Source organism: Monodelphis domestica, chromosome 1 (assembly GCF_027887165.1).
Source record: "Monodelphis domestica isolate mMonDom1 chromosome 1, mMonDom1.pri, whole genome shotgun sequence".
Classification (NCBI taxonomy): Eukaryota; Metazoa; Chordata; class Mammalia; order Didelphimorphia; family Didelphidae; genus Monodelphis; species Monodelphis domestica.
Window position 1 is genome coordinate 760168430 of NC_077227.1, and position 19726 is coordinate 760188155.

The window sequence follows — 19726 nt, forward strand, 5'->3', positions numbered from 1 at the left end:
CCCAGCCTCTCCTCCACCTTAGCCCTGCCCCCTACCTATGCCTCCTACCCTGTCCCCTCAGCCCCTCTCCCCACCCATGCTTCCATCCCCAACCCCCTTGTCCTGACTACCCCACCCACCCATGTTACCTGCCCTGCCCACACTACCTTTAACCATCCCAACCCCTTCCCTTCTCTTACCCACCCCACTTAAAATGGAGCAAGAAGCCTAGAAACAGGAACACTAGATAATTCAGATAGAAGTTTATTTCGGTTAAGGGAAGTACCCACCTTTAATAAAGATGGGATCTTGGTATCTATAAGACGCCATATAACCCTGATGATTCAGATAAATTCAAGTTAAATCTTCCACCATTTGAGGAAGAACCAATATTAATTATTAAAAAAATTGGAGAACATATTCAGAACTTTTCACCCCTCTTGGATGGATGTTGAAAATATATTAGATAAATTTCTGACAAAGAGATAAAAAACAATGTCATCTCTCTGGCTAATCAGAAGAAAGGTAAGGAAGCACACCATTGGCCACCTGAAGATCCACACTGGAACACCAATGTTGCACCAGATCACACTAAACTAACTCTGGCCTGAGAAACATTATTGACAGCCATTAGAGCTTGCTCTGATTGACCTGAAACATGGTCAAAATTTGAAAGTTCCCAACAAGAAATGGATGAGACCCCCTCCCAATTTATGGACAGACTTATTGACATAGGAAATACAAATATGGAACTTGATTTGACCAGAGAAAGGGACATTAGACAAATACTCAATTCGTTGAGAATTGTTGTTCAGTGGTAAAAGACTACTTTAAAACTAGCTGTCCTGATTAGGATTCTATGGGCCTCGAAGAATTAAGGAAAGTAGCAGCCTATGTTTATAAGGGTTGTGTAAAAAGACCTGAGACACACAATAAGTCAGTGGAAGACTAAATTAAAGAAATTAAAAGGATACAAGAACAACTGAAAAATAAGGGAGAAACCATAGCCCTGTTGCAGGCATCCACAAATAAATCATTAACATGCCTTTTGTGTGGGAAGAGAGGCCATGCAGTGATGGTCTATAGGAGCTGCCTATGGGGAAAAAAGAATTAATAACAACTTTAGGAATAATAAATATAGGACCTGTAATGCCGATCAAAATACTGACAGTGCTCCAAATAAGGAAAATGATAACATCCAACAAAATGCCCAACAACAATATATAAAAAATGGAGCTCAACCACACTATACTCTGGGTGAAAAACCCCAACAGTGTGGGGGATCCCAAAAAACTGCCCAAGCATTTTTATGAAGGTGTGAAGGGGGGGGAGGTGAGGGCCTTGGAATCAAAGGGTGAAACCTTTGATTTTCCAGTCCCTGATATTTTAATGACAATAATCCCTATACACTCACCCCACATAGTAAGGAACCTCATGTCACTTTAAAGGTGGGCAATTCATACTATGTCTTTTGGACACTGGGGCATCTAGGTCAGTTTTGGTAAGCAAACTAGATGCAAAATGTGACTCTATTGGATCTCTAAATGTAGTAGGTGTATCAAGAACACCCTTAATTTTCCAAGACTTTCTCCTCACATGATATGCATGGGACCCCTAACTGTTTAACATTCTTTACTTTTAAAGACTGGATCACCCAAAAACTTCCTGGGGAGGGATTTACTATGCAAACAACAAGCCACAATAATGTGCGCCCCAGATGGCTCTATGTCATCGTAAGTGCCTGCGGAATCCTTAAATTTACTCCCTGTACTTCTCTCAGAGAGCCAAGAGGCAAAGGAGCCTCCCACTTTTGAAATGCCTACAGATATACCAGAGTCTCTTTGGGCCACATCTTATGATGTAGGCTTACTTAAATCAGCTGTTCTTGTGCAAATTAACACTAAATCCAGCCCACCTCCTTCATTCCTCAGTATCCTCTCTCAGAATATTTGGGGTTCATTCTGACAGCTGGTGCCCATTCTATTTCTCCCAAGTGAATTGAAAATATTCCAAAATTGAGTGCTCCTACCACTAAGAAACACTTAGGAGCAATTCTAGGAGTAACCGGGTTTTGCAGACAATTGATCCCTTGCTATGGGGAAATTACTAAACCCCTTATAGCACTAACAAGAGATTCAGTCCCCGAACCACTTGAACTAGAGCCAGAACACCTGTCAGCTCAATCAGATCTAAAACGGGCTATCCTGTCTGCCCCTGCTCAAGGAATCCCAGATTACAACAAGCCATTTACTTTGTATGTACATGAGCGAAGAGGAGTAGCTTCAGGTGTTTTAACTCAGACTTTGGGACCATCTCAGTGCCCAATTGCTTATTATTCAGCCCAGCTGGACCCAGTAGCATCAGGAGCACCACCATGTCTTAGAGGCTTAGCTGCTACAGCTTTCCTAGTGAGAAAAACTGTTGATCTAGTATTGGGATGCCCATCAAAAATTATGTTCCCCCATGAGGTAGAAGCATTGTTGATAACACATAGAACATAGTAGGCATTGTCAGATCAGTGAATTACAAAGTATGAAGTAACCTTGTTAAACAATGAAAATATTACTCTAAAACAGTGTACAACCCTTAACCCTGCCACCTTGCTTCCAGATTTACCAACTTCAGGAGAACAACTGCAATTGTGAAACACTAGTGTCCATGGCAGAGAAGCCTCAAGATGACCTCTTGGACACTCCCTTAAACAACTCAGATCTGGTCCTATTTACTGATGGTTCTTCTTTTATGAGGGATGGCATACGCTACACTGGAGTTGCTATAGTCACAGAATTTGCCGAGTGGTCAGCTTCACTGCCTTCTAATATTAGCACTCAAGGGGCAGAACTCATAGCTCTGTATGAAACAAGCCTGTATAATTCCTATGGGTAAAAAGGGAACAATTTATATGGACTCTAGATATGCTTTTGGCATTTGTCACTCAGTCGGGATGCTATGGCTCCAGAGAGGATTTTTAACCTCAGCTGGAAAATCTATAGCTAATGCAGAAATTATTAATGAAGTTCTTTCTGTTCTCAAACTGCCTAAAGCCCTAGCTGTAGTTCATTGCTCTGCCTATACAGGTGGCACTGACCCTGTCTTTAGGGGAAATGACCAAGCATTTACTGCTGCAAAGCTAGCAGCCATAGAAGGACCTGAATTAATTTTAACATTAATCACTGATTACTTAAATTTATCACTTTCCTATAATGAAAAGGAAGTGGAAAAATGGAAACAAAAATTCAAAGCAAAAGAAATTAATGGAGTATGGGTGTCATCTGAAGGAAAACTCCTGCTTACTAGAAGTTTCTATCACCAAATTTGCCAATCTATTCATAAAAATGGTCACTTTGGTACCCAGGGCATCGTGGACTCTGTTAAGAGAGTATGGATAGCCCTCGGTATAACTACCATAGCCTCTAAAGTGTGTTCAACCTGCTCTCCCTGCCAGGCATATAACCAACACACCTTTCATGGCAAAGCCGTTGGTGGGCATCTCCTGGCTTACACACCTTTTGAGAAAATGCAGATATATTTTATAACAATGCCAAAGGCTGTTGTGAACCTTGAGAATTCTCAGACCCTACTTCATAAGTTTAGGATTGTAAACCTTTAAAAAATTCCCCATTGGGACCATTCCCCATTTGGGCAGTGAAGGTACTTAGATCAGGAATGTGAGAACTCTACTTATATCAGGAATGTGAGACCTCTACTCCACCCCTACTTAAGTCTGCCTTAGGGGAAGATAAAGTTGTAAACTCTTTGCTGAACAATGAAAAGTACTTAAACCCATACTTATAGCAAGACAAAAGTTTTTAAGCTTTGCCTATTTTAGGACTAATACAAAGGGGTGCTAAGTGCCTATAAAGGTCAAGCAACTTGTGAACTTACAAGGAGCAAAGAGGTGAGAAAACTTACTGAAGATTCTAGTCTACTCAGGTGTGAACTAAGAATGGTCTGTCCTTTGAAAAATGTCTACTGTGATTGGTAGATATAAGTACTTAGGGGAGGTGACAAAGGAGAAAATTCCCTATATAAGGAGATGACAGTCTCCTAAGAAAAAAGTCTCTAAGGAGGCTGTTGGGAGAGAGCTCTGGAAACAGGCTCTTGGGACAGTCTCTTGAGGACAGTCAGAAGAATCTTTCTCTGGAGAAGGATGGCTGGCTGAACTGGTGTCTATATTCTTGCTTGGACAGATCTTGTGGTGTGTGATTAAGAACTGACTGTTCTCTCTCTTAAGACTCCGGTCTAGGCCATGTTGGCTTAAGGCCCTTCATACTTATTCCATTCTTATTCTCTCTCTCTTTCTTTAATTCCTCATTTATATGAATTAAAATCTCTATAAACCCAGTTGACTTGGGTATACTTTAATAATTGGGAATATTTCCCTGGTGACCACCTTATATTTGATTTAAAACAAGACACTGTCTTGAAAACATATTTTCTGTGGTCACAACTTACTCATCCGCTCTTTTAGAGGCCACAAATTAAGCCTTCCACTATTTTAATTATTACAGTTTATGCCTACAACCATTTTAATTATTACACTGGACAATATAAATTTTGTGTAGTCATAGTAGTCCAACTGACCAGAAGGCCAGCATTTCCTATGGCCTGAGCCACAGTGGCTTTTGTTGCTAAGGTGCTTTTAAAAGAAATTATTCCTCACTTTGGCCTGCCAGCATGTATTGATTCAGATAGAGGAAGTCATTTTACTGATTCTGTTCTAAATCAGATATATTCTTGCTTAGGGATAACTCCCAAATTCCATGTTCCATATCATCCCCAGAGCTCAGGCCAAGTGAAAAGGATGAATAGAGAACTTAAAAGTATGATTGGAAATTATACACTGAAACACATTTAAAATGGCCTGAAATTCTCCCTCTGGCACTATTTTATCATAGAAGCAAGCCCAGAGGAGACCTACACATTTCACCATTTGAGATGCTTTTTGGACATCCACCTATACAGGCTAAACCTTTCTCCCCAGTATATACATCACTATTAGAGGGAGATACTACTATTGCTTCCTATATACAGGAATTACAGCACAAACTGCTTGAACCCCATGAATCCAGAGATGTAGTACAAGCTGGACCACTAGACTTTTCACTTCATGACCTGAACCCAGGAGACAAGGTATATATTAAGAATTTCCAGCATACTGGAGCAACTCAGCCTTCCTGGGAAGGACCAATCTAAATATTGTTAAGTACTCCAACATCTATAAAGATTGGAGAGAAGTACTCTTGGATTCATTGCTCACATGTAAAGAGAGCATATTCTGTTGAGACTGATTGACTATATCCTATAAATGCATTGGAGATAGTAACCCACTGACAAGTGGATGCTATTTTTTTTAACAAATTGAATTCTTGAATTTATTTTTCTTTTCTCTTTTTCCTTATTTTATTATTGCCTTTCTTTCATTTTTATTAGAATACTTGATTTTTCTTTTTTCTCATTTCTTGTGCTTCAGGTACATACAATCAATATTAATTTTATTCTATAATAATAAGTTTAAATATATATACATATAGTATAGTATATATATATATGTACATATATATATATATGTATACTTGCTATAATATTAATACATTCCCACACAGCTTAGACTGTGGGAACCTGCCATTTATTGATAATTGTCATGGAACTGTGATTAATGTTTGTGTCTGATTCTAGGAAATGGTATCAAAAAGGAGCACAGACGTAACCTGAAATAGTGCTAAAAGAGCACACAGGTCACAAAAGAAGAAACCAATCCAGGTAGGATTGATGCACTTCTAAGTCAATACTAAGGACTTGAACTGAGTGTGAGACTCAAGGTTACGATGCTTGCCACTTTAAGACATAGGCCTTCCTTGTACCCACACTCTTAGTGAAAACACTTACAGACAAGTACCAAAGGTTGGCTATCATCCTGGCTCCCTCTATCCCTGAGAATGAAGGGAAAATCAGACCAGGGAATGACACTTCCCTATGAAAATAAAAATCTGGTCCTTTTAGTATGGCAACTTCCTGTAGCCTTGGCTGCAAATGGGTAAGTGAAATATTACTGCATTCTGTCCTACAGACTTGTGGGAATAGAAATTACTTTATTTGGACCCTAACACAAGGGCCTGTTAGAAATTTATTCTTGCTTACTTAAAATTCTGTATACATAGCTTTTTGATATTTTTATACCGATTTTAAATTCTTTTATATATATATATGTATGTATATATATATATATATGTGCATAAAAGGGTTTAAATTTTCTTCCATTATTTTTTTTAATTGACTCATACACTCCCATAACTAAGCCTTGTATCCTGAGCTTAACTGGGTGTTTTTCAACACCTTCTTCAGGAGGGATTGTATTTTCATAAAATTCAAGATTTAAGTTTTGTTTGAGAAAGATCTTGAGATCTTGAGAAGAAGCTTGCTAAATCCTAAATCCAGAGAATGAACTGTTTGCAGAAAGATACCTGAACCCTTAAACTATAGGAAGATGCAGAATGAACCTTGGGGTGTGGTTGATTTAACTGAAGGTTGATTGAACATTTATTTTGAAAGTACACTCTTATGCCAAAGGGGACTGCCCCCTAATTGGCTTTTCAAAATGCGTCCAGCAAAACATTGGTTTTGCTGTCTCTCTTTACTTCCCCCTTATCTCTAACTATCAGTTTTCCTCTTAGAAGGTAAAATTTTGTATACACCTGCAGTTAGGAATTTTTTGGGTGCAGGACACTTATGTTTAGTGATCAATTGAGGGGACTAGTCCCCCAATCATCATCATCACGGGGGATTGTGATTTTTTTTTAAATTCTCTCTATCTTGCTTGGTATAAGCACCCAGGAAAGTGCACACCCACATTACACGGGCATGTGCTAGCAAATGACAAATCAGAAATGACTGCCCCACTGGGCTGTCCTAAGCCAAGCTTGAACCATCATTGGCACTTTTGAAACGCAGGAAGTGATGTAGAGAACTGCCTCTGGAGTTCTTGTCACTTCCTGTGAAGAAGGCTGAGCGCCAGTTTGATCCTGGAACTCGAGCTGAGAGGAGCCCCGCAGACAGCTTCCCTTCAGATAGGTCATGTGAGTGATAAGGACTGACTCCCTCCTTCCCTTGGCTCTCCAAGGCCTTAAACTCCCACCTGGCTCAGCCTGAGCCAGAGCGGTTTGAGTTAACTCCTTTCTTTCTCTCCCTCTCTTTTTCTCTCTCTTAATTTCTTTCTCTGTAAAAAATAGACTCGAATACAGGACTACAATCCCCATGAGCCTTTGCTCCACTTCCCCAGAATGCCTTGTAATCTCACCTGAGCCGAGATCGAGAAGGTATTTAAGCTGATTCAAAGGCTTTTGAGGGGCTCTTGGCTCTTTTTGGACTTCCGTTTTGGAGCAGGCTCGTCTCTTGCGTGATGTGAGGTTATTTTGTCTAGGCCTCTGGCCTAGGCACATGTTTCTTACTTGTATATTCTTTAATCTTTAGCCTTTAATAAACCTCTAAAAAATATAATACTCCTTGCAGAGAGAAACTAATTTCTACCTGCCTCAGTCTCCCCATCTCCCCTAAATTTTAATCTTTACAGATGGCAACCACGAAGGGATATAGGGAGCCAGCATGATAGTCAAGCTTTGTACTTGTTTGAGTACTTCGAAAAGAGTGTAGATACAAGGAAGTCCTACGACTTAAACATAAGTTAAGCGTCGCAACCTCGAGTCTCACTTTAATATTTCTTGTGTGCTCTATTGGCACTATTCAGGTTTAGTCTGTGCTCCTTGTTTTTATCCCTTTTCCTGGAATCAGACACAAACATTAATCACAGTCCTATAATATTTTATCAATAAATGGCAGGTTCCCATAGTTTAAAGCTTTTAGGCATATATTGATATTATAGCAAGAGTATATATATTAACTTGTATTACTGTAGGGAAAAATAATATTAATATTAATTATGTGTACCTTCAGTACAAAAAATGAGAAAAAAACAAATATTCTGATAAAAAAAATAAAATAAGAAAAAATAAGAAAAAATCAGTAATTCAATATATTCTTGAAAAAAAAATAGCATCCATTTGTCTATGGATTATTATCTCCAATTCATATGATAAGATAGAGTCACAATTCATATGATAGGATAGAGTCAATCAGTCTCAGCAGAAGATGCTTTCTTCACATGTGAGCAGTGAATCCAAGAGTCTCTTTCTCCAATCTTTATAGATGTTGGAGTAGTTAATAATATTTGGAATGGTCCTTCCCATGAAGGTTGAGTTGCTCCAGTTCGCTTGAAATTCTTGATATAAACTTTATCTCCTGGGTTCAGGTCATGCAGAGAAAAGTCTAATGGTCCGGCTTGTACTGCAGCTCCGGATTCATGAAGTTCACGTAGTTTGTGCTGTAACTCCTGTATATAGGAAGCAATAGTAATATCTCCCCCTAATAGCGATGTATAAGCCGGGGAGAAAGGCTTAGCCTGTATAGGCGGATGTCCAAAAAGCATCTCAAATGGTGAAATATGTAAGTCTCCTCTAGGCCTGCTTCTAAGATAAAATAGGGCCAGAGGGAGAATTTCAGGCCATTTTAAATGGGTCTCAGTGCATAATTTGCCAATCATAGTCTTAAGTTCTTTATTCATCCTCTCCACTTGGCCTGAGCTCTGGGGGTGATATGGAACATGGAATTTGGGAGTTATCCCCAAGCAAGAATATATTTGATTTAAGACAGAATCGGTAAAATGACTCCCTCTATCGGAGTCAATACGTGCTGGTAAGCCAAAACGAGGAATAATTTCTTTTAAAAGTATCTTTGCAACAAAATCTGCTGTGGCTCGGGTCGTAGGAAATGCTTCTGGCCATCTGGTTAGTTGATCTACAATTACTAGACAAAATTTATAACGTCCAGCCTTTGGCATCGTTATGAAATCTATCTGTAGATGTTCAAAAGCTGTGTAAGCCAGAGGACGTCCCCCAAAGGCTTTTCCACGATATGCATATTGGTTATATGCCTGGCAATTAGGGCAGGCTGAATGTTATAAATCCAGAAATCTTTCTTTTTTTGGATTTTCTGATATCCTTTTAATATCTCTTGCCAGTTGATTCATATACCTCATACCTCAGCCATGTATCCCTAAGTGATCCTTTTTTTTTTTCCAATCACCCTCTTAACGGGGGGAATGTAAAAATATCATTATTTAAATTGCAAAGTTTAAATTCTTTTTGAGAAGAATTTTAGGTAAAGAAGATGCTACTTCCCTGAATTCAGAAACTGAACTGTTGGAGAAGCCATCATGAAGAAGCCTCCAGACCACGAACTGCACAAAAATGAACTTTGGGTGTGGTTTTGCATGCATACTTTCATGCCAAAGGGGACTGCCCCCTAAATGGCTTTCTGTCAATGCATCCAGTAATTACTGGTTTTATTCTTTTCTTTCTCTTATCCTCAAATTATTGTAATCTTTAAATTGATTATGTTTTCATGATCCTTTGAAAAAAAAATTAATTTTTTTGCAAACGATCAAAGGGGGGGTATGTAAAAAATAGACTTGAATACAGGACTACAATCCCCATGAGCCTTTGCTCAACTTCCCCAGAATGCCTTGTAATCTCACCTGGGCCGAGATCAAGAAGGTATTTAAGCTGCTTCAAAGGCTTTTGAGGGGCTCTTGGCTCTTTTTGGACTTCCGTTTTGGAGCAGGCTCGTCTCTTGCGTGATGTGAGGTTATTTTGTCTAGGCCTCTGGCCTAGGCACATGTTTCTTACTTGTATATTCTTTAATCTTTAACCTTTAATAAACCTCTAAAAAATATAATACTCCTTGCAGAGAGAAACTAATTTCTACCTGCCTCAGTCTCCCCATCTCCCCTAAATTTTAATCTTTACACCTCCTATTGTAGTTAAATCACCATAAAACTCCATTATGATTTGTTTCATTTAGGATTTTATAGATAAAATCCTTGGCAACCAAATAATTATATTTAATTATATAATTATAATTATATAATTATAATTAAACATTCAGTCTCAACCCTAAATTTAACCTTTACAGTGCACAGGAGCAACTCAGTCTTCCTGGGAAAGTCCATTTCAAATCTTGTTAACCACTCCCAACAGCTATAAAAATTGGAGAAAAGGAATCTTGGATTCATTGCTCTCAATTAAGAGTGTACCTTCTATTGAAACTGATTGACTATATTCTGTCACAAGCATTGGAAATAAAAATCCATGGGCAAGTGGAGACTGCTTTGGGGAGCACATTGAATTCCTGAACTTTTATTTGATTATTGATTTTTCTTCTATTCTAATAGAATATTTGGATTTTTATTCCCTTTTACTTATTTCTTATACTTAAAATAAGTGCAATCAATATTAATCTTTTTCTGATCTTGCAGTAAAAAAAACCCCAAAATATCTGTTTTAATATTAATGCATACCCAAGAGCTTTAGACTATGATAACCTGCCATTTAATGATTACTGTTATGAAATTATGATTGAGTATGCCTAATTCCAGGAAAAGGTAAAAAAAGAGCTATTATACAGTGTCAAGAAGCACAAAGTCAAGGAGACCAAACAATCTCAGTGGGATTGATGAGATTCTTCGCCAAGAGGACTTGAAATTCTTTGGGGTTCAAAATTGATACTGTTTGTCATAAATCAGACACGGGTCTTCCCCATGCCACATTCTACAAAGCACCTCAATTAGGTGGCAATTCCTGGCACCCCTATCCCTATGATAAGAGGGAAAATGAGGGCAGGGAATGCTATTTCCCATTTGCTGCTGAAATCTAATCCTTTTTAATCTCATAATATGGAAACTTTTTGTTGTCCTGGCTGCTAATGGGAAAATGTAATATTACTGCATTTTGTCATAGACTTGTGAGACAAAATTTTCTTTAATTAGACCATCATAATACAAGATTCTATTATGAATTCATTATTTATAAAGAAATTTTTATCTAGATTTTTTTATATTTTGATTCCCATTTTGAATTCTTTCTTCAAAACCTTTTTTCTATTTGTTTTTATTTTCATGTTTTTGGCTTTTTTGATAAACTGACTCGTAAAACCCCATAACTGAACCATGTATCCTGCATGGATACTGGTATTGGTCAACACATTCCTCAGCAAGATTGTACTTTTCATAAAACCCACAATTTAAAATTGAGAAAAATTTCAGGGAAAGAACTTTGCTAATGCCTTGATTCTAGAAAATGAACTGTTTGAAGATGACTGCAGAGATCTTCACTGCATCAAGAAGACCCAGAATGAACTTTGGGGTGCAATTGATTGAACTGCAGTGTTGAACACATTTATTTTTTAATGTACACTCATGCCAAAGAGGACTACCCCTATTGACTTTTTGTCAATGAGTGTAAAATAAACAGTGGTTTTACTCTCTCTCCTATTTTCCTCTTATCTTCAACTATTTTAGTGTAGTTAGAAGGTTTTTAGAGGTATAAGCTGATTATGTAAATCAATTAGGGAGACTAGTCTCCAAGATGATAACAGGGAATTCTAAAGAACAGATTAGCTATCCTCAGGTTCTTTTTAGGGATAACCATAGAAGTGTACACACCCCTATTTATCTTTAAGTGGGGGAAGACTGTGACCCATACATGCTAAAGTGGGTGATGAATTAGAAATGACTGTCTTCTGGTCAGAGTTAAGCAAAGCTAAAGCTACAACTGGACCACATAAAGTGGACAGAATGCACAGGAAAAAACTCAAAGAAGTGTCATTAAAAGCAGTTGCAGCTTTCTATGAGTAGTTCTTTGGATTTTGGAGTTCAAACTGGAGGTTGGTGAAAGGATCTGCTTTGTGGACCTGATATTCTGGCATTGTTGAGGCAGCTCTTGGATATTCCCTTGGGAATACAGAGTAAATACGTGAAAAGGCTAATTCCTCTTCCTGTTTTTCTGGAGGTACTAGCCTATGGAGAGGCCTCCATCTTGGAAAAGGATTTATGGATAAAACCCTTGTTTTGTTCAACAGCAGCACTTCATTGAAGGTTAAAGGCCCTCCAGTTGAGGACTAATTAGCCCTACCTGACGAAATTAAGGGCTGAGGCAAATAATCTAGCTAGTTAAGCTAGATTTCTTACACTGCCATTTCTGATTTATCTGCTTTTATTCATTTCCTTTTGTAAATAAACTAACATAAAAACTAGTTGTAAATTGAGATATATTAATTTTTGGTGACCATATTTTGATATATTTTTTTATTTTTTATATTTATATATTTTGATGTGTTTAATCTTTACACTAATCTTAGGAGAGCTTATGACATGAGATACTAAATTGTCTGATTCTGAGCGAGGTGAAAGCTCAATGTACTGAATGCCTGGTTTCTGTGGTGTATAGTATAAGAGGAAAGATTATGAGACTGGCTCTAATTTAAGATAGTAGAGGGAATGGAAAAATAGGAGAGATATACTTTCCTCATTATTCCATTTAGCTTGTTATTCTGTGGCCACCATTAAGGTGCCCTAGCCATGCTCACAAGGAAGTTTGGCCAGCAACAAAACTGAAAGAAAAGAGCTGGGATATCTGCTCTTGCCTCAGTTTATCAAAACTTTTCTCTGCCCACTAACACACAAATTTCATCTCAGGAGTAAACCATGGCTTTCTATTTTGACTCAGTCACCCAGGGGGACAGTCTAGGGGGCTATGCAGGTGACATAACCCTGCAATCATCTCAATTGCTGCCACTCTATCCTAACTCAAAGATTTCCATCACACAATCCTCTACTGATTCAAGTTTAGGCTCACACTAGGTATGTTGTCCCAGAAATGGGAGAGTGTAAATTTCTTTCACACAATAGAAAGATAAGAGGTCTGACTAAATGTCTTTCCACATTGCTTGCATTCATAAGGTTACTCCCCAGTGTGCAGCCTCTGATGAGAAGCAAGAGAAGAGCTCTGAGTGAATGTGTTTCCACATTGTTTGCATTCATAAGGTTTCTCCCCAGTGTGCATCCTCTGATGATAAGCTAGACTTGACCTATGAGTGAAAGTTTTTCCACATTGCTTGCGTTCATAAGGTTTCTCCCCAGTGTGGACCCTCTGATGAGAAGCAAGACCAGAGCTCCGACTGAATGTCTTTCCACATTGCTTGCATTCATAAGGTTACTCCCCAGGGTGCACCCTCTGATGATAAGCAAGACCAGAGCCCCAACTGAATGTCTTTCCACATTGCTTGCATTCATAAGGTTTCTCCCCAGTGTGCATCCTCTGATGTACAGCAAGAACAGAGCTCCGACGGAATGTTTTTCCACATTGTTTGCACTCATAAGGTTTCTCCCCAGTGTGCATCCTCTGATGTTCAGCAAGAACAGAGCTCCGACGGAATGACTTTCCACATTGCATGCATTCATAAGGTTTTTCCCCAGTGTGCATCCTCTGATGATAAGCAAGACCAGAGTTTCGACGGAATGTCTTTCCACATTGTTTGCATTCATCGGGTTTCTTCCCAGTGTGGACCCTCTGATGTACAGCAAGACCAGAACTCCGACTGAATGTCTTTCCACATTGCTTGCACTCATAAGGTTTCTCCCCAGTGTGGACCCTCTGATGTACAGCAAGATCAGAGTTCCGACTGAATGTCTTTCCACATTGCTTGCATTCATAAGGTTTCTCCCCAGTGTGCATCCTCTGATGATAAGCAAGACCAGAACTATGACTGAATGTCTTTCCACATTGCTTACATTCATAAGGTTTCTCCCCTGTGTGCAACCTCTGATGAGAAGCAAGACCAGAGCTCCGACTGAATGTCTTTCCACATTGTTTGCACTCATAAGGTTTCTCCCCAGTGTGCATCCTCTGATGATAAGCAAGACCAGAGCTTCGACTGAACGTTTTTCCACATTGCATGCATTCATAAGGTTTCTCCCCAGTGTGCATCCTCTGATGATAAGCAAGACCAGAGCTCCGACTGAATGCCTTTCCACACTGTTTACATTCATAAGGTTTTTTCCCAGTGTGCACCCTCTGAAGATAAACAGGACCAGAGTTATGACTGAATGTCTTTCCATATTGCTTGCATTCATAAGGTTTCTTCCCAGTGTGCACCCTCTGATATCCAAAGAGACTGGCCCTGTGCATAAAAGTCTCTCTGCACAGATTACTTTCAATAGATTTTTCTTCAGTGTACATTCTTTGATGTTCCTTATGAGATGAATTTTGAGGTGCAACACAGAATTCCCTGGAAGCAAAGCTATCAAGACCATCACTCATGAATCTTTGTAAGTCCATTTCTTCCAAAGGAAGGCTCATTTCGGTTGGATTCACCTTCATTTCAGATCTGATCTCTCCTAAAAGAAACAGTAAAACATACATATATAGTGACATATACCCCTATAAAGCGATCTCTTTTCCTTCATTGTCAGAACATAAACTGTTTTATATCCTCTCAGGTAACAAGAAAAGTCTTCTAACTTCTAACAATCCATCCTTTGAAAAATGCCATTACCTCAAAGCTAAAACACAATTTAAATAACAATGAGCATCCCATGTAATCTCATTGGCTCTTCATAACAAATCTGGGATTTTGGACATGCTAGCTTTATTACATTCCTAACTTAGACCACGATGTCAGAAAGCCTGAATGAGTGACTTAGTCCAAAATCTTGGCAGCTAAGCCCAAATCTTGTGACTGGACATACTTTCTACAGTACTAGACAATTCATTTTCAATCTTTTAGCTTTGATTTTCACTATCTATATATTCAAACCTCTATAGGTACGACACGACTGTGTGCATGTAGACTAAATGTTCCTATTATTTGATCATTAAGTATCTCTGTAAGCATTATGTAATTCCCTCCATGATTGCTTTCAATCTTATATTTTGGTCCAGTATCAGAGATCAGATAAGGAAATTTAGCACTCTTTTTTTTGCATTTGTTCAAGGCATAAGCAGCCATTACTTTTTTTTACATGCCTCTTTTCATTCAAAATCCTTCTACTAAATACAATTTCAAAAAAATTATGGCATTTCGCAGGTTTAAAAATGTCTCATACAGTAAGCTGAGTACATGATCCTTTTGTAAGGAAATGAGCAGAAAAGCTTGTACATTTCTCTTCTTATTTCCAACTTTATACAGATGCTGGCATTTTCATATTCTTAAAAATCACAATACAAGTGGTGATGCATTCTCCCTGCATCTCAGAAACTTGCCAGGACTTGTTAACAGAGGGCAAATCAAAGGAGCTCTTATGGTCTCAGGCTCTTCAATTATAATATGGACATAATAATATCAAGTGACTCCTAGCGTTCCTAAGAGGATCTAATGAGAAAACATTTATAAAATGTATGACACATACTAGGGGCCGTATGCAAATGGTGATGTTTATTTTTATCATTAGAATTTGGATTGTTTTTCCTTTGATTGCTTTTCTCCTTACATTGTCATTCTCTTTCATCCTCTTGTTCCTGATTTCCCTGCTGAATTAAATGCATTTCCTTTACCCAACACTCCTTTCTCTCTGTATCATCTCAGGGTGAGATTCAGAATATGTTGCTTCTTTCTAAACCACCTCCATGTCTGGGTTCTAGATTGTGAGCTCCACAACAGCCCAGACTGGTGTTTCCCATTCTTTGTGTGAAAGGCAATTCTTTACTTTATTATCAATCCTGAGTTAACAATAACTTAAGTACCTATACTTAGTACCAAATTAGACTGAAGACAGGATTAACTCTCCTTAGTCTACTTTAAATTGAACCAACAAAAGATTAAACACCCTATTGAGTACTAGGTGAGAAGCCAGCAAGATATTTAGAGGATTCATACCCTCAGAAATTCAATCAGTCAGGAAATTGTAAATCTTTTTAATTCAATCAGCCAGTAATCTGTTAATATTTTGGATGAGAATTTAACCTTCAGAAGGTGAGAAGGCAATCCCACAGACACTGCCCCTTGGAAAGTGCTAGACAATTTGGAAACTGTGATTGACCCCTATGAAGACAGGAAGGGACAAGAAGTCACTATAAGCAAGCCCCAAACTAAACTCCCTTGGAGGAGATTGTCTTGGAAGAGATTGTCTTGGAGAAGATACTCTTCTGGAGATAGTCTTGGATAGTCTTCAAGGCTCAAAGTTCAATTTCTACTTAAACACTCTGACTTTTGAATTACTTTATTGGGTGACTAAAAAGCTGACCCCTTTCCTAACTTTTGGAGAGATTAACTTCCATCTTGGAGGAGGCTATGGTGGTTACTCACCACTCCCTCCTGGCTGAGGACTAGTACATGTATTTTCTCTAATCTCTCTCATATTTCTCTTCTTTATTTTTAACTCTCCATTTCTAAACATTTGTAAATAAAGGTTCTTTCTCAAGATATAACTACTGGTGACCACATAATTTTGTATAATCATTTCCCCACTATTAATTTAACCTTTATATTTATGTGCTCAGGACTTAAATATATTCCTAGAACATATTTATTATTTAATACATGTTTACTGACTGGGCCCAGGGATTATGTCAGGCCCAACCTCTACCAGGATCCTTGCATTCTGGTCTCTCTTCTAGAAGGCAAAAAGCATGCTCTGGCCACACCTGTGATTCTTTCTCTCTCTTGCCCTTATTTCTCAGCAGTCAACAGTAACTCTATTTGAACTAGAGCAGAGACAATCCTGAAGATCCCAGAGGCTTCTCTCTCTAGGCTCTTATGTTCTTAAAGTGAGGTGCTGTGGTCACCTAATTGTCTAAGAACAGGACAAAGACAGAGCCGCAGAGCTCAGGAAAGGGCTTGGGTTGATGATTTAGGGAAAGCTAAGCCTTGGATGAATTCCAAAGAAGGCAGCAGTCTGCACTCCTGCTCATGGGCTGTAGGTCAATGGAGAGAAGAAAATCAGGAGCCAGCTGCCTGGCTCCACCCTACATTGAGGCTCTCTGACCTCATCTTGGGCCTCACCATGGCAAAGCAATCCTGAAAAATCTCCCTAAGGGATTGCCTTTACCATCAAGCACAATAGCCTTCCAAATATTTCTCTGGTCTCCAGCTCTCTCTTATGGCTTCTTCCCACCTGCTACCTCACCTTCTGAGCTCAGAACTTGGCCTCATAATTCACTGAACAAAAGGTGAACTTTTCTGCAAAGTTCTCCTACCCTCCATATCTCACCCACCTAAACTGCCTCCTTTTCCTCTATGGTCTCAGAATCAGAGGAAAAGTCATTCTTCTCCTAGCTAAAGAAAATCTCTTTCCATAGACAATTAATTCCATCCCATCTCTCATCTATGACTATCTATTCCTCCCTGTAAGGCCCCCATTGTTCTTTCATCTTCAGCCATTCCCACACTAATGAGCTAATGACTCTCTTCCTCTGGGAAACAATAAACCTTTTCTCCCCAATGCTGCAAACACTCTTACTTGATCTTTTCCTCCCCATGAGATACTAACATCTGTCCTTGGTCTCAGGGCTAAACTGCTAGAGATGGTCATTTGCAATTGTTTTATGGGTGCCTTTCTCTTGTTTTCTCTGCTATCCTTTTTCCCAAACCCCTCAGTCTTCCTCTCCTGAAACCCCAGACCACCTCCCTGCATTAGACCCCTCTAGTGCTCCTTCCCTTTAGAGCATTCCCCTCACTTGATTGGCTACCCTGGAGCTGGGATCTAGAGGGCTTTTACAGAACTATCAGCATGCTGTCTGCTCCAGCAGAGAGTAAGCTCCATGAGGGCAGAGGATGTCCACGGAAGCCCTTTATGTCCCTTATAACATCCCAGTACCTGGCCCAGAGCAAGCACTAATATATATTTCTGGATACTAAAGAGCCCTGAGGGGATAAGCTCAACTTTTCTGGCACCTGCAAAAGACTTCCAGGCCCTTCAGTTCCAAACACTGGTCTCATAGAGGGTCACAGACTGATCCACTGAAGGGAGCAGATAGGAAATGCAGTAGAACAGCCTCATGTTACAGATAGGGAAACTGAGGCTCTGGGGTTGTGACTTTCTCGTGCCCCCAAATCTAACCATGGCTTCATCAGAGCACCCAGAAGCCTCTATTCACCCTGGCTCAGCCACATCTCTATCTACCCCCTCACCTGGGCAACAGCACCTCAGGAATTCTTGCTCCAGCATCCATGGGGCTTCTCTCTGCTCCAAGATCATGTCCTCTGGGGGAGCTGGAAGCCCTGGGCATGGAAGCAGGGAGGAAGATGGAGAGAAGCTCATTATTGAGTTCCCTTAGGGAAAGGTGGGGGAGTCCAGTGACTCCACTCACACACTCTCTCCATGGAGTTCCCACAAGAGTCTGCCCTCACCTGTGTAAACCTTAAAATTTCTTGGACTTATGAATGTTGGAAATTTCCCCATTTCCAACATTAGGTAGGGAGGGACAGAAACCTTTTGCTGAACAATGGAAAGGGCTTTGACCTATGCTTAAGCATAGAACAGGAAGTTCTTTGTGTCATGATTGATTTTAGAATTGATACAATCTCCACCCTACTCAGTCCTAACAGGATTTAGGAAAGGCTGCAGCATAGATCAAAATTTACTTATTTGAGAATATGACCTTCAACAGACATGTGCAAAGCCACAGACCTCTGGGCGGTCCTGGGTTAAGCTAGAGCCACCATTGGCACAGGGAAGACATGGACAATGATTGGTAGATGTGAGAACTAAGGGGAGGGAACTTGGATGGTTTCCTTAAAGATAGAGGGGTCTGAGGACTGAGGGTGGTTGGTTGGAGAGGTTTTGCTCTGAGAGGTTGTGCTCTGAGAAGCTTGCTCTGAAGGAAGCTGGAGGTGGAGGCCCCTGAGACTGTTTCTCCATTTTGGTCACGTGAGTGATAGGGACTGATCTCTTTTCTTTGCCGCAGCTATCTAAGGGCTTGGGCCTTTTGGCCCAGCCTAAACAGAAGGGGTATTTAAGCCCTATTCCCTTCTCTCCCCTTTCTCTCTCTCTATCTCTAATACCTTTCTTCCTCCTGTTTGTAATTAAACTCCATAAAAGGCTGACTGCTGACTTGAGTTTTCATTTAGGAATAACATAACTGAATTCCTTGGCGACCTTAAATTAATATATATCAGTCTGATTTTAAAGTGATTTCCTTGTCACACCTGTCAGTATCTGTAATGCCAGAGCCCAGGGTAGGATGTGCCTGTTACCCTTCTGGGAGACCACAAATGAGCAACCATCCCTCCTCCCCCATCCTCTTTTGCTCCATTCTGATAGAAACCCCTAAACTCCCACACTAAGTGCAAGGCTCAGTGCTCCAGGTAAATCTGAAGCCCCAGACACAGGAACCTTGAGGGATTGGCATTTGTCCCATCACCCTGCCTGTTCCTCCCTCCCTGACCTCTCTGAGCTTCACGGACTTTTCTCTCAGGGAGTCTCTGTCTCTTCTGAGGGAACTCAACGATTCTTGTTCAGCCGAATGCCACTTCTCAGCCAGTCCAGTCATCCTAACAACCACAGAGGAGGAAAAGCAGGGCCTCCAGGAGGAGAGTCTCCATGGGAAGGGGAAGGGGGAAGAAAGTTGTAGAATCAATCTGGAATCAGAAAATTAGGTTCCAGGGCATTTTCTTAAGAGAAAGTAGGACTCATTTCATAGTTTTCCATCTCGGGAAATGAGAGGCAGCTAGAAAGGGAAGGGGGCATGGACCTGATATTAGAGGCAGAAAGGCCTCAATTGACATTTCACCACATACAGCTCCCATGTGGATGCCTCAGAACGAGTCACTTAATTGAATCTATTTCCTCATCTGTAAAATGGGGGTAATTGTGTCACTGAATTAGGAAGAAGTGCCAAAACATTACAGAGAAAACCCT

At 39.8% G+C, this 19726-nt stretch overlaps 1 protein-coding gene across 2 annotated transcripts in view; it reads right to left on the reverse strand.

Moving 5' to 3' along the window:
• Positions 1 to 227: 227 nt before the first annotated feature.
• Positions 228 to 19726, reverse strand: part of LOC103098669 (zinc finger protein OZF-like) — a 42570-nt gene continuing 23071 nt past the window's right edge. The window contains exons 4-5 of one of the 2 annotated variants that reach the window (XM_056825266.1): positions 17998 to 18087; positions 228 to 14266 (exon numbers count right to left, since the gene is read on the reverse strand). In XM_056825266.1, the coding sequence (XP_056681244.1) occupies positions 13083 to 14266; positions 17998 to 18087 (1274 nt within the window). In that variant the 3' untranslated portion in view covers positions 228 to 13082. The remainder of the gene's footprint in view (positions 14267 to 17997; positions 18088 to 19726) is intronic. The other variant, XM_056825273.1, reaches the window with a different exon arrangement.